Genomic DNA, 17,312 nt, shown 5'->3' with positions numbered 1-17,312 from the left:
GGTGTTGTCACTAACTCCACACCACTTTGTGAAAGGATTAGCTTAATTTGAGTTTCAGCTACTGGCCTGTGTTTTAACTACAATGTCATTCTTTTTCTGGTGGTCACCAGTTCAGTATTGTGCCGCTCCATGGGGAAGGGTCATTAGAAATCCATTCTTCCCTCCTGACTGCATGCTTCAGTCCCCTGTCATTGCTATTTTTCCTTTGGCAGTTTGTAGCTAGAAGCATATTTATATTAAAACTGTTGTTCAGTTAACTGTAGAAAGTTTAAAATAAATTTCCAGTCCAGCAAGTTTTGAAATAACATATGGGAAAAACATCGTGTTAATTTTCATATCATAAAGAATATAATTTTGTTATTTGAGAAGTTCAGGTGTTTGGATTTAGGAGATTTTGGGTCTCAGATTAGGTGAATGCGTAGTTTAATCATTTTAAGAAGACACAGTGGAGACTGAAACCCTTTCACAACAATAAGAATGACATTCCTTACTACTGTTACTTCTTCTACAATTCCAGGGAGGGTTGTTTTTATGTCTTTGTAATCCAACCCTGGATTCATTTGGAGAGCTGGTGAATTTTTTTCTGTTAGGAATTTATTTCTATCAACATGCCTGAATCCTCTTTTTTTCCTAATTGTTAGTGACAAAAGAGCGAATCGGTGGATGGAGTTATTGCCAGTATATTAAAAAGGAGTAGAAAAATGATACAGTAAAACAATAGATGAACCTCTTTCTGTGCACCAAGCTAAAACTGGACTTCAGCAGGGAGGATAATGTCCTCTTGTTGACAAGTCGTCAAGGGCCATAGCTTGGAAAAGCTTGTTAATTTTTAAGGAAGTAAGTCTTGGGCATCTGGCACTAGAATGTCAGCACAACAACTTAGAGGAAAAACAACCTGCTGGTTTCTTAAGCACTGACTTATTCCAGCAAATTGGTGTTCAGTTCCTGATGGTCTTAAGGCTGGTTACATAAAATAATTGGTTATACAGCCCTACTGTGCTTAATTTCCCACTGCTCTGCTCTGTTTGCATCCGAGTCAGTGAGTCAAGGATATTGCTCTCCTACCCCCACCTGCATTTTGACTGTTTAATTTGGAAATGTCAGTAAAGAAAACTGGAGGTTATGGAAATCCTGACTTCTCCAGCTCCACCAAAACCCTTGTTTGTTCCTTCCCCGGAGTCTGTTGCCGTCTGTCTTCTGTCACAAGATGGCAGTCATGGACTGCATTTTAACCTCTGGGTTTTTTCCATGGCTGCTCACATGGTGGAAATACTGATTTTAAATTTTTTTCTTTTCTTTTTTTTTTTTCCCTAAAAGCAGGGGAAAAAAGTCTGTGTTATGCATGCCTGCCTTTGTGTACACATAAAATATATGTGTGTATTTTCAGATAGCAAATGTTGATTCAGAGACTTACAGGAGAAATATCCTTGCAGCGGAGGTACGTCTGTCTCAGCAAACTGGCTCATAGCGTTTTTTGCCCTTGGTGGTGCAGCTCGGAGATGTGAACATTTCCACAACTGTCATAGTCTCATCTGGATCCTGTCTGTTTATACTAGTCCTGCTGTAAAGTTGTGCATATTACACATTTGTATAAGTAAATACAAAAAACTCATATTTCCTAAGAGTTTTGGCTCGATTCCACCTAGAAGAGGAATTTGAAGAGTTTTAGACACACCAGATTATCTGAAAGTATTTTTATCTGCTTTGCATGTCTTTTCTGACTGTATTTTTTTGGACCAAGCCACAGGGGTGTTTAAATGCTCAGGAAGAGCAGTGAGGTTTGTTTTGTAACAGAGGTTCTTCTGTGCTGGATCAAGCCAGTACTTTCCTAGCCAGTAATGTCCTCAATAATGGCTGATAACAGCTACCCAGGATTAAAAAGCACAAGAAATCCTACACTGCGTCTGCAGCATGACAATCTAGGGCAGTGCTGTCTCAATCCTATAGCTGAAGACTGACATTCACAGTTTTTTATCCCTTTCGAGGCTGCTGAATTTTTCCTGCTTACCCCTTTGACTGAATGTTCTCATTATTATGAGTTTCCAGCACTTTGTGCAGAGGTTTGGTAGCTTCTCGTCCTCATGAGGTGGCAGTGAGTCTCACAGTCCAGCTGAGTGTAACACAAATGAAACAAAATTGCTTTTTAAATGTTTCTGCCTCTCTATTCAATTCTCTCCCTCTTTTTTTTAAACTAGAAAATTGCTGGGAAATGCCAGATCTCCTTCCTCATCCCATTCTTTTTGTGTGCCTTTGTCATGTCCCCCTCCTGTTCTTGTCCTCAGTGAGATTAATGGAGTGAAATGGATAGATTTATTGTTTTTAATGAAATAATTAGCATATGGTGACACTCAGCTGATAAGAAGCACAAAGAATCTCGTCTGGCTATTTGCTGCCATAGGAAGGTCTGTCATTCCCTCCCCACTCTGTCCTCCGAGGGAGACCATGACAGTAATTTACCCTAGTAGTTTTTCAGTGCCTGGTTCTTAGCCCCTCCGAATACAAGGAGCATTTGCACAGGATAACACTAGTACAGTGAATGACTTGCTTGTCTTAAATCTTGATGGTGTCTGAGTCCAGTGACTCTCAGGCTGATAACCGAATAATTCCAGGGATTATGAGTTTGCAGTAATTACTTGAGAGGGATTTAGGGCTTGGTACTTCTGGTTTAGCTTTTGTCTCCCTTTTCACGGGGAAGTAATGCTATCCAAAGCAGTCGGTTGCACACCGTCAGTTGGCCAGCCAGCTGGGCACCAGCTCTTTGACCTGTTGATGAGCTCTGGCATCTGACGTGCTTTCTGTCCTGATGTAGATAAGAGCTGCTGTCGTTGCCCTGTGCTGGATCAGGCCATGTGCTCATGGGTGGCAGCAGTAGCATTAGCTTCCTTTGTGGTACGTCTTTAAGTGTGAGAGCTTTGGAGATGTTTGAAGCGCCTATAGGAGCCAAGATGTGTGTCTCGGGTGTTTAGCACCCATCTGCATCAGAAATAACAACCTTTCCTTGCAGCACGTCCCTGCTACCCTACTGGGTAGTATCAGATATTGCAATAAGAGCTGATGCTTTAAATAAAGGACAGGTGGCATGTTACACGAGGGATTGCATCCACGCTGCTTAGCTGGGGGTGGCTGTTAGCGTCAGTGTTGCCCTTCTGTTTCAGGGGTTTGCTGACTTGACTCTTGGGTTCTGTCCCTGATCCATCATTTTTAAATTCTTTAATTAAAAATATTAGAGAGAGAAGAAGCAGCAGGTGGACAATCCTCATTTATATGATTGGGAGTGTGTCGCTGCTGCTTCATGCTCCGTTCAGATGAATCCTCGCAGCCCAAAATGAACCCATTCTCCAAATACTGCCTTTAATAGTAAGTCATCTTTTGGCAGCCTGGTCACCTCCAGGTTAGGCGTACAAAACACAACTCGAATCCTTTCTAGAAAAACATAGCTTAACGGGCAAGGTTGGGTTAGGCTTCTCTGAGTGCTCTTGTCCCCTTGCAAACTGCTGTGGGGCAAAGCAAAGGTCAACCAGTTTGATACCAGCACTAGTCCTCCCCATTGGTACAGGAGGTGGTGGTCTGACCATGGGAATTTCTCTTGCAGCCACAGGACTTCTGGGAGGAGTGGTGCAGCCCAGCTCTCCAGTGGAAGGCAGAGAAGGGACGGACAATGAGCAGGTTCAGCTGCAGAAGCAAGAGAAGATCTCCCAGGAAGAAGCAAAAGAGCTTAAACAGGTATAAGTAGAGATAACTTGAGTTGTTTCACTCCTTCTTCTTCCGTAATAACATGCATTTTCATCATCAGAAACATAGTCATTGTCCTTAACAAAATATTCCTCTCCTGTTATTTAGATAGGCATATCTTAAAAATTAATTGATCGAGCCTGTGAGTAAAATACACTGATAACTTTATATTTAACTGTTTTGAACAAATCAGGGATTATCAGCAAAATATAGTCAGTGATAGGATTATAACCCAAGGAAAATCCTTAACCGTAACCTGTTTTTTCTGAAGATTAAGAAGCTTAACAATTAAATAATTTTCAGCTTTTTTGTGTTTTCCCTATGGTATCTTATTCTTCTTAGTAAGGAGTAGCAGTTCTATTTCAGAAACATCCACGAAGCTGAACAGTGTTTTATAAACGCACAGAGAGAACCTGTAGTTAGGAAAGAAGTATGCAGTCCAGCAAATTAATAAAGAGGAAACAGGATTTTACTAGAAAAAAATATTTATTGAAAGTAACCCAGTCTGATAGTGTTCCTCTAAATGGCTCTTTAAGGAATTTCTCTCATAGCTGATGTTCAGAACTTTTAGTGAAGAATCCCCCTTTGTAGTATGTGGTTGATCTGAAACAGTGAACTAACTGGAAAAGCAAGAGAGTATGGTTTTAGTGGTTTTTCCATTAAAATAGGTTTACTGGTGATGATCACAGTCACATCAGGAGATGTGGTTGAAGATTAAACTGTATTCTTGATATATTTTTCATTTTTGTTTTCCCTCCAGCATCTTATTCTCTTTAAGATTCCATCTGTAGCTTGATAATAGCATCGTGTGACTTTTCTGCTAATTCTATTGCCTCTTAGCCAAAGCTGCAGTTTTCTAGCCTCCTTCTTTTATTTTATAGGTGAGAATTAGAATACGTTAACTTCTATTAGCTTGAGTGCATTTGAGAGTCACAAGCTCTTAGTAGTGGCTAAAAATGAAAACTTCTTGCAGGAAAAAAATCTGTTTATTAAAATTAACCAAAAGACAGTTGGGTAGGTGAGAGTTTAACCTTTGCAGAAGGTTAGTTTCAGAAATTTCTGAAATTCTCTGTGCTGGATGGTGAACTAGAAACGGTGTTAAATGGCCAGTGTTTTTTAAAACAAAACAAAACACTTTCAAGATTAACTAGAGCTCAAAAGACAATTCTGGTATTTACTTGTGCAACACCAAGCCAAGAATTTTTAAGCCAGTTAATGAATTGGGGTGGGCTCGTGGGGTGGTGTGGGTGGGGAGAGGAGCTGAATGCCAAACTGACAGGCCATGAATTGGCCTGATTTTTTTCCCCAATAATTGCTGAGGCCCTGTTCCCTAAGAGTCAGGCCTCTTTAATCATCATTCCAGTCATTAATAATTTTAAGGTACATGCAATAATTCCTATAAAAGTCCTGTTGCTTTTCCTTACTCGGAATCACCACATAAATACACAGTTTTAGACCAAAACTTGCTTCCGTAACCAAAATATAATCAAGATCTTTGACTGAAATACCTTATTTGGGCTTTTTCAAAAACAGAATGGACTATTCACCATTTAGTCATTCTCCCTTACTCCCGTCATTCTCCCTTACTCTCATCTTGTAAAGAGCTTATCTCCATGATCTATCATTTTATCAAAAAAATAAGCATTTTCTGAAGCAGCATTGACCTCTTGGAAGATTTTAAGGGAGAGTATTTCTCAGTAGTAGTTGTACAAATAGCGGCAATCTATTATTCATGCATGCATATGCTTCATACAGCTGTTATGTATTCAGAAGGGCTAATTGTTCCTTCCTTAAATGTCAGCTTTTCAGCACTATAATTCTGATTTGTAGCCAGACCCAAAAAAGCTAAATACGGTATGAAGGGTTGTTGGTCATGGGCTACTATTGGAGACACATTTTGCTACACCTTTCAAAAAAGGCTCTCTAGGAATTGCATCCCCAGGGCCAGTTCCTGACAGTTGAACACTGACCTTGTTGGTGCTTGATATTATCAAAGCAGTTGGCTGTGACTGGAAAAGGAGAGGAAACGTAGGATGGGGAGTTCAGGATCTTCCAACAAGTCTTGTGAATTGGGAATGAAGCCTCTCATCTTGTATAGACCGGTGTCTCTCCAGCTGCTCTCGGGAGTTGTCCAAGCACTCCTTTTTCTCATTGCTCTAAAGTGCAAAGCAGAGTGAAATAGCTCAGAATCTTTCGGTTCTGTTAGGAGAGAAGGTGGTGAGGTTTAGAGGGGAAGTGTAAAGATGAGGAAGTGAAGGCAAGCGTGACTGAAGGGGGGAGTTCCTATGAGTAGAAGTGGATTTGAAAGGTATGGAGGTTGAGGATGTGTTCTAATGGGGTTTAAGGGCAGCAGCATGGTAAATGCCATACAAGCCTTTTGGGTATTGAACCCCCGGAAGCATTGAGGTGGAGATCTTGAAACTACATCTGAGCAGGACATTTAATGCTTATCTAAGGTATGTCAAGGCTTTACCTAAGGTTATATTTGCCATATTCGGTCATTTTATAGTTGAGAAGCGGGTTAAGTCCATAAATAGAAAGCAGGGCAGGGAACCAGGAGATTTGTCTCATTTCCAGCTGTGTGGCCTTAAGCAGTCAGTCATGAGCTAGGTTGTAGGGTGCTCCTTGCTGAGGTGTAGCCTGCTGCTTTGTCCTTTTTTCTCCAAACAGGTCTCATCAATGAGCAGTACACATAATTGCATAGTCGTTTTAGCCTGCAGCCAGGGCTTGTCTTTCATTGATGCAGTCGCTCCCAGAGAGCTTCTCTGCACTGCTTCACTTTAGCTCCTACTTTGGGAATGAGCAGGATGACGGGTTAATCACATTTGCAAAGCATTTGGAGAGTAAAAGGGGAAAACAGTTACAAGCGCAAAGCATTAACATGCATTGAAGACAATAATACTTGTGGCATCAGACTTTGGTGAATGAATTGATGGTATTTGAGGTCCTTATGTTGATAACTACAGCATTTTTCTGAGCAGTTTCCTCTCTGGAGAGTTATGATCTTTTATTCTTTGATTATCTGTTGCAAGCACTTGTTTTTTAAAAAACAAAACAAAATCACAAAGCCCAGAAAAGCTCGGCTCTGTCCCCCTCATCACTTGTGATGTGGCTAAGTCCAGCAGAACTTTTGAAGTTGGAGAAGTAAGAGGAATTTGTGATGAACAGACAAACAGTTGTCTCTCTTCCTCTCTCCTCAAAAACAAAGTACTCACAGTAATAACAACAGATGTTTTGCAACAGGAATTGTTGAATGATACTAAATTCTTTCCATTAGAGCTGGAAGCCCTGAGCGGTCTGCAGTTGCCACTGGGTGCCTGAGTAAAGGACCTCACCAGGACTTCATGAAGGGTTTATGTTAAAAAACAGAGTTTGTGGCAGCGTGAGCTGTGTTCCTTAGCTGTGTTATAGAGATGGAGAAAGAAGCCTACAAAGTTCCTGTGGTCTCTGGCTGAGGCTCTGCCTACCGCCTTGCTGTGGCTGACATAATGGCACTGGATGTGGGAGGGGATATGATAATATTAACTTAAGGGCTGTGGTTGGGGGGGGAATTCACTAAATTTGAATTTATTTTGCCAAACCAGTGCTTTCTAATTTCCGAAACGGTTACTGCCAAAGAACTGTTGCCCTGGTATTTGCTATCTGCAGATCGCGTATGCCATGAAGACAGAGGTAGTATTAAAGCAGTTAATTCTGTAACATCTGGGGAAAAACCCACATCCCAGTGCATATCTTTGTGATGTTTGCTTCCTCGATGTCTTCTTGGGTCTAGATGGCTCCATTTCAGTCCTTTGCTACTTTCAGAGTCTCTTCAGTGTTTATTTACCCTTTTATCATGCCCTCATCTCAGGAAATCACAACCGTTAGGTCAGAGAAAAAGCGTTTTGTTGAGGAGCCATTCATTCCAAGTGCTAAATACCAGATTTGCTCATAGGATGGCCTTGTTCCATGGCCTAGAGTGATCAACAGGCAACTGATCTTAACAGACATGTGTAATGACCATGCCCTGGATTTATTTTTTGGAAGGCACAATATGGGGAGAGAACTGCGGTTCTTACAACTAACACTTCTTATTTGTGTGTAACTTAAGTATTTAATGGTACCAAAATAAAAGGTGGTAGTTAAGCCTGTGGAGCTGCTTGAGTTGTTTGGTGTTTTTGGTTTTTTTTCAGACAAGACCAGTGGTATGTTAGTGGTACCATGAGTGCTTAGTACTCCCTGAGAAAGTAAATAAAATCAGACTTCTGTATCAGTCCAAGAAGAAATAAGGGGAGAAATCAGCCACTGAGATAGTAAACAGTGACCCTTCCATGCTGTCCTAATAGTCACTGGCTCAAAAGAGCTGATGCTTTAAAATGTCTGCTTTTGTGTGCTTCAGATACAAGGGACCTGCTGTCCTGTCAAACTTGTCTATTCCAGTGTTTTCTGTGCTCAGAAGTTTTGTTCTACAAGAGACAGCCTGATTTTCTAGAGCAGGCAGGAGCACTTTTGCTAGGGACTGGTGTAGAGCTTGGGTATTCATACACCAAATGCAACTCTGGATCGAGCAGAAGGAACGTCTGTGCTTTGTGTAGCTACGGGCCAAATGCTGATAGCAGCAATCCCAAACAGGAAGCATGTTAAAGCAACGTAAATCCATAGATTTTTTGTTATGGGAAGTTGCGCTTGTCTCATGAGGCATTGACAAATGTCCTCTAGTAAATTGTCTTGCAGTGGTTTAAGATATTTCTGCTCTCTACTGTCTCCCTGCCCATTTCCAGGTGCAGCAGGAGAGGATGTGGACAGGCCTCTTAATATTTTTGGTGCAGGATCACTCGACTTAATCCCTATTGTGAATTTGAGCTTATAATGGGACTATGAATTGGAATATTTTAGGTGTTGTCCCCCCTTCTTGCTCACCTGCAATATGTTCAGTACAGAGGTGAAGCACCGTATTAAATCATGACAAGTTATCACGGTCAAAACCTCTGTTTGCACCCTAGTTCAGAGTACTGCAAATGACAGTTCTTTGGTTCCTAATGACAGGTGAATTTGGCTGGGGAAGCTGCATTTGAAGAGGCATTTCTGCTTATGCATGCTCTGCTTTAGCATTCAGACCTCAGTTGCACAGGGATAATGGAGTGGGTCTCAGGGAGGATTTCAGGGAGTTCAAACTACAATTGGCAATACTTCCTGCACAATGACACTTTCTGTATCTTATTTTTACTGCTGGATACTCAGTGTATTGAGATGGTAGATCATATTTTACAAGCTTTATTTCACATTGCATTATTATGGTGGTATCTCAGGACCCAAACCAAACTGAGTTCTCCATTGTAAGATCTTTAGGGTACAATCTCTGTACAGTGCCTGACACTTTGAGTTCAGGTCTTCAGGTGGTGTGGCAAAAGTAATAGGGCTAAGTACTGAGCAGGTTCATGGGCTTGGAGTCCTCTCCCGTCATTCCATTTGTGTCTATGTTGTGACTGTCTCCAGCTAAGTTGGTTGCTTGGCTCTCATTTGAGCCAAAGCAGAGAGGAGTGGGCAGTGCTTGAACTCCTCCATAAGCAGGTACATAAAATAGAACCAATGAATCATGACCTAAACTGCACTGCGTTGTCTAGGTCCCCATAGTCTATACAAGGACTTGGGGAACATAGCTTGGATGGACACCTCTTCTCCCAGCAAGGCCCAAATCTGCTATAGTTGAACACTTGACACAGGGCGAATTTGGAGAGCACTGACAAATTTGCTTCCTTGTTTTTTACAGCGAGAACTCTGTGCGTGGGAATATTAGGTTATTTGCCTGAAGTTGCACAGAAAATCCGTGGCAGAGCCACGAGGATAAATCAGACTTTCCAAATTATAATCCCGTGGCATAAATCTGAGGCTGTCTCAATGTGAGATTGACCAGTGCCTGAGGAAGTGTGCCTTTAAAATGCATCTTTGATGGGGTCATACCTGCTGTTTGGCTTTGTGTAACAGATAGAGTTTCACGCTGAGTTTTCATGTCTTGGTTCACCGTCCAAATTACGTGCTGGCACAGAAGGCACTGGTGCTCTGAGCAGCTGACAGAACTGGAGCAGTGATAACTAGACATCTTGCCATCATTTTGCTTTGCAAAAATAGTGACCAGCTTTGGCCAGACTTCAGATTCCAGTAACTCTTTCCAGCAAGCTCTGTGGGCTGTGCTGGAAAAGCATCTTAACCATTTCAGGTCCCATTGGGTTGAGTAGCAGCACTCAGCTTGAACGGTTGAAGATTCTGACAGACAAAGGGTTAAGGGATTTATTACCAGACTCTCTGAGGCAAAGAGAATTAACAGATGAAAGTGAGCCGCTTGCCTTTTATTTTTGTGTGTGAGTAACCACATCGTCATCGCCCGCTGTGTTTCAAGGCAGAGCCTAATTGGCAGGTGAACTGAGCAGAGCCCTGTAGCTGACTGAGTTTCCATTTTACTGCTTTTGTATTTTAAACGCTTTTCTGTTCTCAACAATTGTGTCTCTTTCTGTATTTTAAATGTTAAGTACGCTCTAATGAATGCAAAGCCTGTCAAAAGTAATCTGGTTTGAAACTAAAAATAAACTGTTTTTCATGGCAAACCTGGGACTTTTTTGGCACAATTTTGATTTACAAATAAATTGGGTGTCTCTTGGAGAGGTGGGGAAGGAGGAGTGTCCCTGCTTCCTTTCTGCATCCTCTCATGCCAGCCCCTGCTTTGCCGCATAGCTCTCTTGGAGGCTTGCGCTGCATGTCACCACGTTTACCTGATGTGCTCATCTCAGTGGATTTCACAAACTGAGATGTGCTGGGTGAGGACACGGCTCAGGAAAGCTGAACTTAACCACGTGGCTATGGGTGCTTGGTGATAAACCTCCAAAAGTGTGTGCCTTGCTGCGGCAGAAGGTGGAGGTGTTGAATGGCCAGAGGGACCATTCTGGAACATGTGTCAAGCCATGATCTAGAAAGCGTCGGCATCTGCTGCTGCTTTTGTTCTGCTGTGCTGGAAAACAAATTTTGGGATGCTCTTAGATAAAACTTTTTGGTAAACTTGCTGAAAAATTGTCAGTGTGGACCATCTTTAAATCATCTGCAAATGACAAAGCACATGTCTTTCACTGCCATCCTTTAGGATATACTGAAGGAATGAGGTCTATTCTCTCTTAAACTAGTATAAAGAATTAAAAATTAATTGGAGTGGAGGCTGAAACCCTGTAATCTTCTCTCAGCTGAACACTGAATCTGGCCCTGCTCTTAGTTGAGTGGAGTAGACCAGAAGACCTTCAGAGGTCTTTTCCAGACTTAATTCTACTGTGACTTTATGAATGGTAGGAGTCATTTCATGTAGCACTGGCTACTTTTTAATGTATTTATATGTATGTTTGTATATATAAAATATATGCAGAAGAAGTTCAAAGGAAGGACTGAGGGAAAGCCACCACTGAACTTCCCATTTCCAAGTAGTAACATTATTTCCTCAGGAGAGGCAAGACCACATTTCAGACCCGTGTCCTGAATCATACACGATAGATCTGATCACGTCATTTTTCTTTTTGGTGCATATCCTCCACATGTCTACCACCTCCAGTTTGGGGAAATCAGCCTTGCTTTCCTTCTACAGTGAAAGAACCTGAAGTGTTTCATTTGGGATAGAAACAGAGGGGTTTTTAGCTTGTAGTTTTTGTAAGAATATAAGAAGGTAGATTAAGCTTGATCCATGGTTTGTTTTGTATTTTTGCTTTCGCAGCCAAATTGCAAAACCAGTTATTCACACAGCTGTATTTCTAGCTGCTTGTGATTTATGGAAAGAGCTGAGAGATATTTTACGAGATAAAGCTCACTACTGTGGCTGATGTCCAGCTTTAGTCAAAGCATTTTGTCTGGGTAAAATTCCCCTGCCATTCCAGCTAGATATGATATTCCTTCCTGCTTTTCTCAAACCAGTAACTTGCATAGCTGCAAACGATGGGACTGCTGTGAAATGCACCCCCACATAAAGGCGGGATAAAGGGGCTGCTGATGTTTCACAGCAGCTCTCTGGAAGCTGATTATATATATTCTAAAAGGAAAACAAGAAAATGGAGTTCACCAGTTGTTATGAAAAGAATAAATTTAAATATGTATAGAGTACAATTCTTTTCCTCTATTTTACCAAAAGCCACAGATTTATTATGTTAGACATGCTGCAGTTCTGGTATCTTCAGTAGCTTTACCTGGATGCTTATGTACCACAGCAGTTGATGTTGTGGGATAGCGCTGGGATAATTTGCTTTCTTGGAGACTATTATTGCAATTGATGGGATAAACTGCTCTTAAGCAAGCAGTGTGAGGATATCCTCATGGACCCATCTGTGGATGCCTAAGGAAGCAGATCATGTAGGACAGCAGAGACAACCCCTTTATGATCTGAAGCGACTGAGAAGCTGGATTTCCAGTCAGTATGATATGGTGCTTCCAGATCTCCCTCTGATACATCTGAGGGAAGGCAGCTGAGGCTTGCCTATCAGGCAGGTGCTTTCAGTTTGTGCAACCAGGCTTATTTAAGGGAGTAGCCACAAGAGGGAAGAAAAGGCAATGATATTAACTCATGCCTTGGACTGCTGCTAAAAGGAGCCAGTGTTACAGGGTGAGGAATTAAGACAGATTTTTCTTGTGTGGTTTGGATCTCTGCTCTTGGATTTGGTTGTGTGAACTGATGAAACCTAAAGTCGAGTAGGCCCCATAAGTCAGTATATGGTATTGTTACGGATGTCTCCTAGCCTTAAGAATGCATCAGCCTGGCTTTCTCCTTGCACTTTAGAGGGTTCTGCCCTGTTTGGACCTATATCTCTAGGCTTTTTTAGACAATTGGGTCTCCTCGCAATCTTGGAGTAGCTCAGGGTGTTTGCTTACACTCGCACATATGAACAGTAATTTGCTAAGTGTAGTGTAAACTGGTTGATACGTAATGTAATGCTTGCAGCCTGGAATAGAGCTGTAGCCAGTTGTTTCTCATCTTGGGTGCAGCCTGAGCATCTTGGGTACAGCCTGAGCCTCTTCGCTGCCTTGACGTCTGTTCATACCACACCACCCTCTAGTCCCTTGAAAATTATTTGTTTGGTTGCCCAGGTCTCACTTTTCCCCTTCTGCTCCGTCCAGTGACACTTCTTTCTTTAGTGGATTGTAGTAAAACAACATTTTCTGTCCTTTGAGCTGGTCCCTGCCTAAACTTGCTACGCCTTCAGCCATGTGATCCCCTTCTGGCTTTGCACCAGCCGTGCTCTCTGTCTGCATCGGCTCTCAACATGTGCACCATCTGAGGACAAACTACTGCTCTAAGATGCAGACATACTAAGGAGATGATAACAGAGCCAGCAAAAAGCTGATGTTTACACTGATTTTTACTTCTAATTTATCCCCTCCATAACCCTAACATTTCAGATTTGATTCTTCTGATCTTTAGTTCATTGTTTAGTTCATCTCAATTCAGCTTATCGGAGCAAGACCTGTGTCTTTTCACCAACATGCTTCAGGGCAGACTCCAACAAATTATTTGGCTATTTAAAGCAATGAAATAACTAATTGCCACGGGTCTATTATATTTCACAAAGAACCAGCTGGTCGATCGCTGAAAGCTCTCAGTCTTTTCTTCTGACAGATACTAAAGAAACTGAAGGGCCTTGCCTTGGAGACAGAAGCCGAGCTGGAGAGACAGGACGAAGCTCTCGATTCCATCACTACTTCCGTAGACCGCACGACGCTGAATATCGACAAGCAGAACCGCAGAATAAAGAAACTAACGTAGCGCCCGCAGGAGCCAGTGGGAATGGTATTGTGAGGAAGAGGAGGATTGGGGAATTGTATTTTTCAAGACTGTTTCTTTAATAGACACTTTGATTGTGTGGGAGATGTTTGCAATATTGTCTGGAATACGATGCTGCTGTTGTCAAGTTCCTGAGGGTTTTGAAAATGTTTCCAGACTTGGATGATGTTTGAAGGCTGTTTTAGGATTAAAAAGGCCAAGACTTTTAATTGCGGTGAAACAATGATAGCGGATTCTTTACTACAGAAAATCTGTAAATATGGAGGAGTGTGATATAATCTGAATCAACGTTTATGTGCTTTTTTATGTTGCTGCTTTTGAAAGGTGGGTTGTTTTTTTTTTTACTGCAATGAAGAAGTGAAGGAGAAATGAGCTTCATATGAGACTACTTTAGATGATTACAGCCTATTAATTCTCTCTCAAGGTCTTTCTTTAAAATAGTTAATAGCTGAACTAAGGGCCAGATGTCCAACTGCAAGTCATTGAGCCTTTTTTTTTTGTAAGTTAATGCTGAGGTGAGCAAATGATGGTGATAAAACCTTGTGTTCCCTGAGCAAATAGTTTTAATAGGTTTCAATCATGCTTTTAATGTACCCAGAAATTTTATAAAAGTAATGAAGACTTAGTGGCCACAGCTGTCTGTTGCCATGTCCTGGGAAATCAAGAGAAGAAGGTTAGTTAATGTGCATGTATTGGTAGAGACATCTACTTATTGAGCAGATTTTTTTTTTTTTTTTTTTTTTGCTATTCGGTAAATGTTTTGCTTACTAAAGTCACTTATATAAAGTAAGTGTCGAAGTTAAATACACGCTTCTGCTTTACAAAAAGGGACTGCTGATCTGCAATGATCATCTACACGTTTTTGTGTGTTTTATTTTTCTCCTTTAAACTGCACACATAGTGAAGGAATTGATTTTGGAGTGGAGAAAGTGATTTTCTTCACGAGCGAATTTATTCAGTTCTTGGAGTTCACTGTTTGTATCCCTCACTTGCACACAGTGGTTTGATATTTTTGGTAACAGTCTGACATGGGATGCAGTGTCCTCAGAGCGTCATGAACATAGCCTTCACTTAGCATGGTCCCTAAATACTGCGTTGGATCTGGCCTGCCGCATCTCTGATGGATGTTAGCAGAAGGTCTCTTGTCCCTTTGCTTCTCTGTCCTTCATTTTCCAAGGATTTCTCTACCGCTCATCTCCAACTCTCTAAATGGGAACTTCATGACTTGTGTGGAGCATCATGTGGTTTTTGTGTGTCTACTCCAGATTCACAAGCTGCGGGGCCTATGGTTGGAGCTGTAGACATCTATATAACATTTGATAGCCGTGGTACATCCATCTATCTTGTGGCTTTTATTTATTTACACTAACTGCTAGTGAAGCATTTCAAGACTTCTTGTAGGCCTGTATTTCTAAAATAAAAGGGAGTACTGTCAATTGTTGTCTAATAGGTTTTGTTGAGTTTACAATTGGCTCCATCGAGACTACAGGACGGTGGAGACCTTTTCCCCTCCTAACTTGCTTGATACTATGTAGGAGAGATTCCAGATAATCCATGTATCTATCACCTGTGGCAGAGAACTCACATTTCATCAATTCCTACAGTTTACCAGCTATTTTAGTTCAAAGTAGCTGTTGTAATAGGTCTTTTTTTTTTAAGTGCTTTTATATTAAAAAATTCTTGTATTGCTTTCAAATACGACACTTTTGGTGCAATATTTTTAACGAGTGAAGCTTTGAACTGTTTATTCTACTGATAGTTGATGTGAAATTTTCCTGTTTCAGAGTAATTCAGCCTGCCTTTTAAAGAAAGGTGCAGTAAATCACGTAGAGTATGTTGTTTTCAAGATCTTACTCTACCTTGTTTTGTATTACTTCATAATAGTTTGTTAGTATTGGAGTAAAGTGTACTTCTGCACTGCAAGTTCTTCATTTACAGTCCAAGTTGTTACTGGCATGCACTTTATCCACTTGCTGAATATGGTGATTATATATACATACACTATGTACTGTGACATAAAATATTGTCTGGCGTTCTCTTGCTTGTTTCCGATACCCAAATCACTGTTGTTTTACTGTGAAAGGAAGATATGTTTACACAACCAATTAGTTCATGGATTTAAAAGTACACTTTGCACAAAATGTACGTTAACTGAACCTGGTGCTGACTGGGAACGAATCTCTACACTGAATTAGTCCAAACCAGGATTGCCAAAAGTAAATACTAATTACATGTTGTTTAGTTAAGCATTCTTTGTGCCATACTTTTTATTGTTGTGGTTTTTAGCATTAGCTGTTGCATCTGATTCAGTATTTTGTGGTTTGTGTTAGTCCAACATGTCCATGCTGAAGCAAAAAATTGTAATATTGTTTGTAAGGAGTGACCCGTTCTAGAGCTGTGCATTAGCTAAATTTCATGTGCCCAGAGGACTTTCAGTCTGTAATTTCTTCTTATTAAATATCTTGGAATAATGATCTTCTCTCTTGTATTCACTTGGCTGAGAAGTTGCAGGAAGAAATACTCTATCCACCCCTTTGTCATACTGTGGAACAGAATTTAATGTAGCACTTCTCGTAGGGTTGGGTTTTAGGATAGGCTTTTTTTTTTTTAATTTTAAAAAAAGGGAAAATATTAACTGGTGGAATATCATCAATGTGAATGTCCGCTATCCTCAGCTGGGCAATGAAGTGGGTGAATGTCAGCACGGTGTACGTGGCGGCTGGTACTCTGTCCTGGAGACTGTGGCATAGGAGTTGCTCCAGCTCTTAGAGAGCGGACTAAGAGCTGCTGGGACATGTCACGGTTTGAACAGCCTCTTGGTGCACAAGTATAAAGATTTTCCTCTGATCAAGACTTCTCTTATTATGCAGCTTCTGTTATTGCCAAAAGTGCTTAAAGCCTCCGAAGTTCCCTCCTACCTTAAACCCAAGCGCCGTTATTTTCCAAATAACGTCGCAGATCTGGACCAACGCTCCATGGGGGAAGATGCAGCAGGTAACGTGCCAAACAGTATTCTTGTGCTTCGTTCTGATAATAATTGTTATCTACATGAGGCTGAGAGACATACTTCTAGGATAACTTTTGCCTTTTATATGCGCAGCTTGTTAGTTCTTTGCAGGTCTTTTACTAGACTGTGAAAAGTGGGGGGCTTTGTCGTTAAGAGACATAAGGAGAAAACTAATAAAAGAGATTCTAACCTAAAAAATAAAAAGGTTTTACTTGGGAAGGCTTTTCAGCTCCTGTAAAACAGAACTAGATTGTACTGTATCTTATGGTAGGTTTATAATCTGATGTGTGTTCATGGCAGTGATGAGTGAGCCTGAAATGACTGGAGCTTAAACGTATTTCTGCATAGGAGTTTGAATGTCTCCTGTGGAATCATTGAAACGCTGCTAATAAACATGGCACTTTGCAATCCTCAAGACAAGTGGTGTAAGGAGCTTTTTTCAGGGAATTAATTAGTTTAACCAAAGCCTCATAATAGCTGTCTGTGTTTCTGAAGCCAGTGCTTTGAAACCACTGGTATGCTCTTCACAGAAGGAAATGGAGCAAAGCTGCTTGCAAGTGTTGAAGCCTGCCTCTGGGAAGAGTGTTTGGGAGAGAAACTGGCTGTATTTACTTTTTAATATGACAAATCATGGCAGCAGTATCCCTTGCCTCTGCTAACTGTGTGTGAGCAATGTCAAACCTCAGCCTGGTAGAGGGAAAAATAATTTTGTAATGGTCCTAGTCATAGGTTTAACAGCTGGGCTTTGCAGAGTAAACAGCGCTTGGCTCACCTACCACCCCGGGCTCGCGC

General features: G+C 41.2%; 1 protein-coding gene across 5 annotated transcripts in view; it reads left to right on the top strand.

The window, feature by feature from the left end:
* The window catches only part of SNAP47 (synaptosome associated protein 47), a 30,671-nt gene extending 14,661 nt beyond the window's left edge, over positions 1 to 16,010 (top strand). For 3 of the 5 annotated variants that reach the window (XM_072854880.1, XM_072854881.1, XM_072854878.1), the window contains exons 4-5: positions 3,593 to 3,723; positions 13,333 to 16,010. In XM_072854880.1, coding sequence (XP_072710981.1) covers positions 3,593 to 3,723; positions 13,333 to 13,575 — 374 coding nt within the window. In that variant the 3' untranslated portion in view covers positions 13,576 to 16,010. Of the gene's footprint in view, positions 1 to 3,592; positions 3,724 to 7,009; positions 7,266 to 13,332 lie in introns of those variants that run through there. The other 2 variants (XM_072854879.1, XM_072854882.1) reach the window with 2 other exon arrangements.
* The last annotated feature ends 1,302 nt before the right edge of the window (positions 16,011 to 17,312 follow it).

Source organism: Ciconia boyciana, chromosome 2, assembly GCF_034638445.1.
Source record: "Ciconia boyciana chromosome 2, ASM3463844v1, whole genome shotgun sequence".
In the NCBI taxonomy this organism is placed as follows: Eukaryota; Metazoa; Chordata; class Aves; order Ciconiiformes; family Ciconiidae; genus Ciconia; species Ciconia boyciana.
This window is presented reverse-complemented; position numbering and strand designations above follow the sequence as displayed.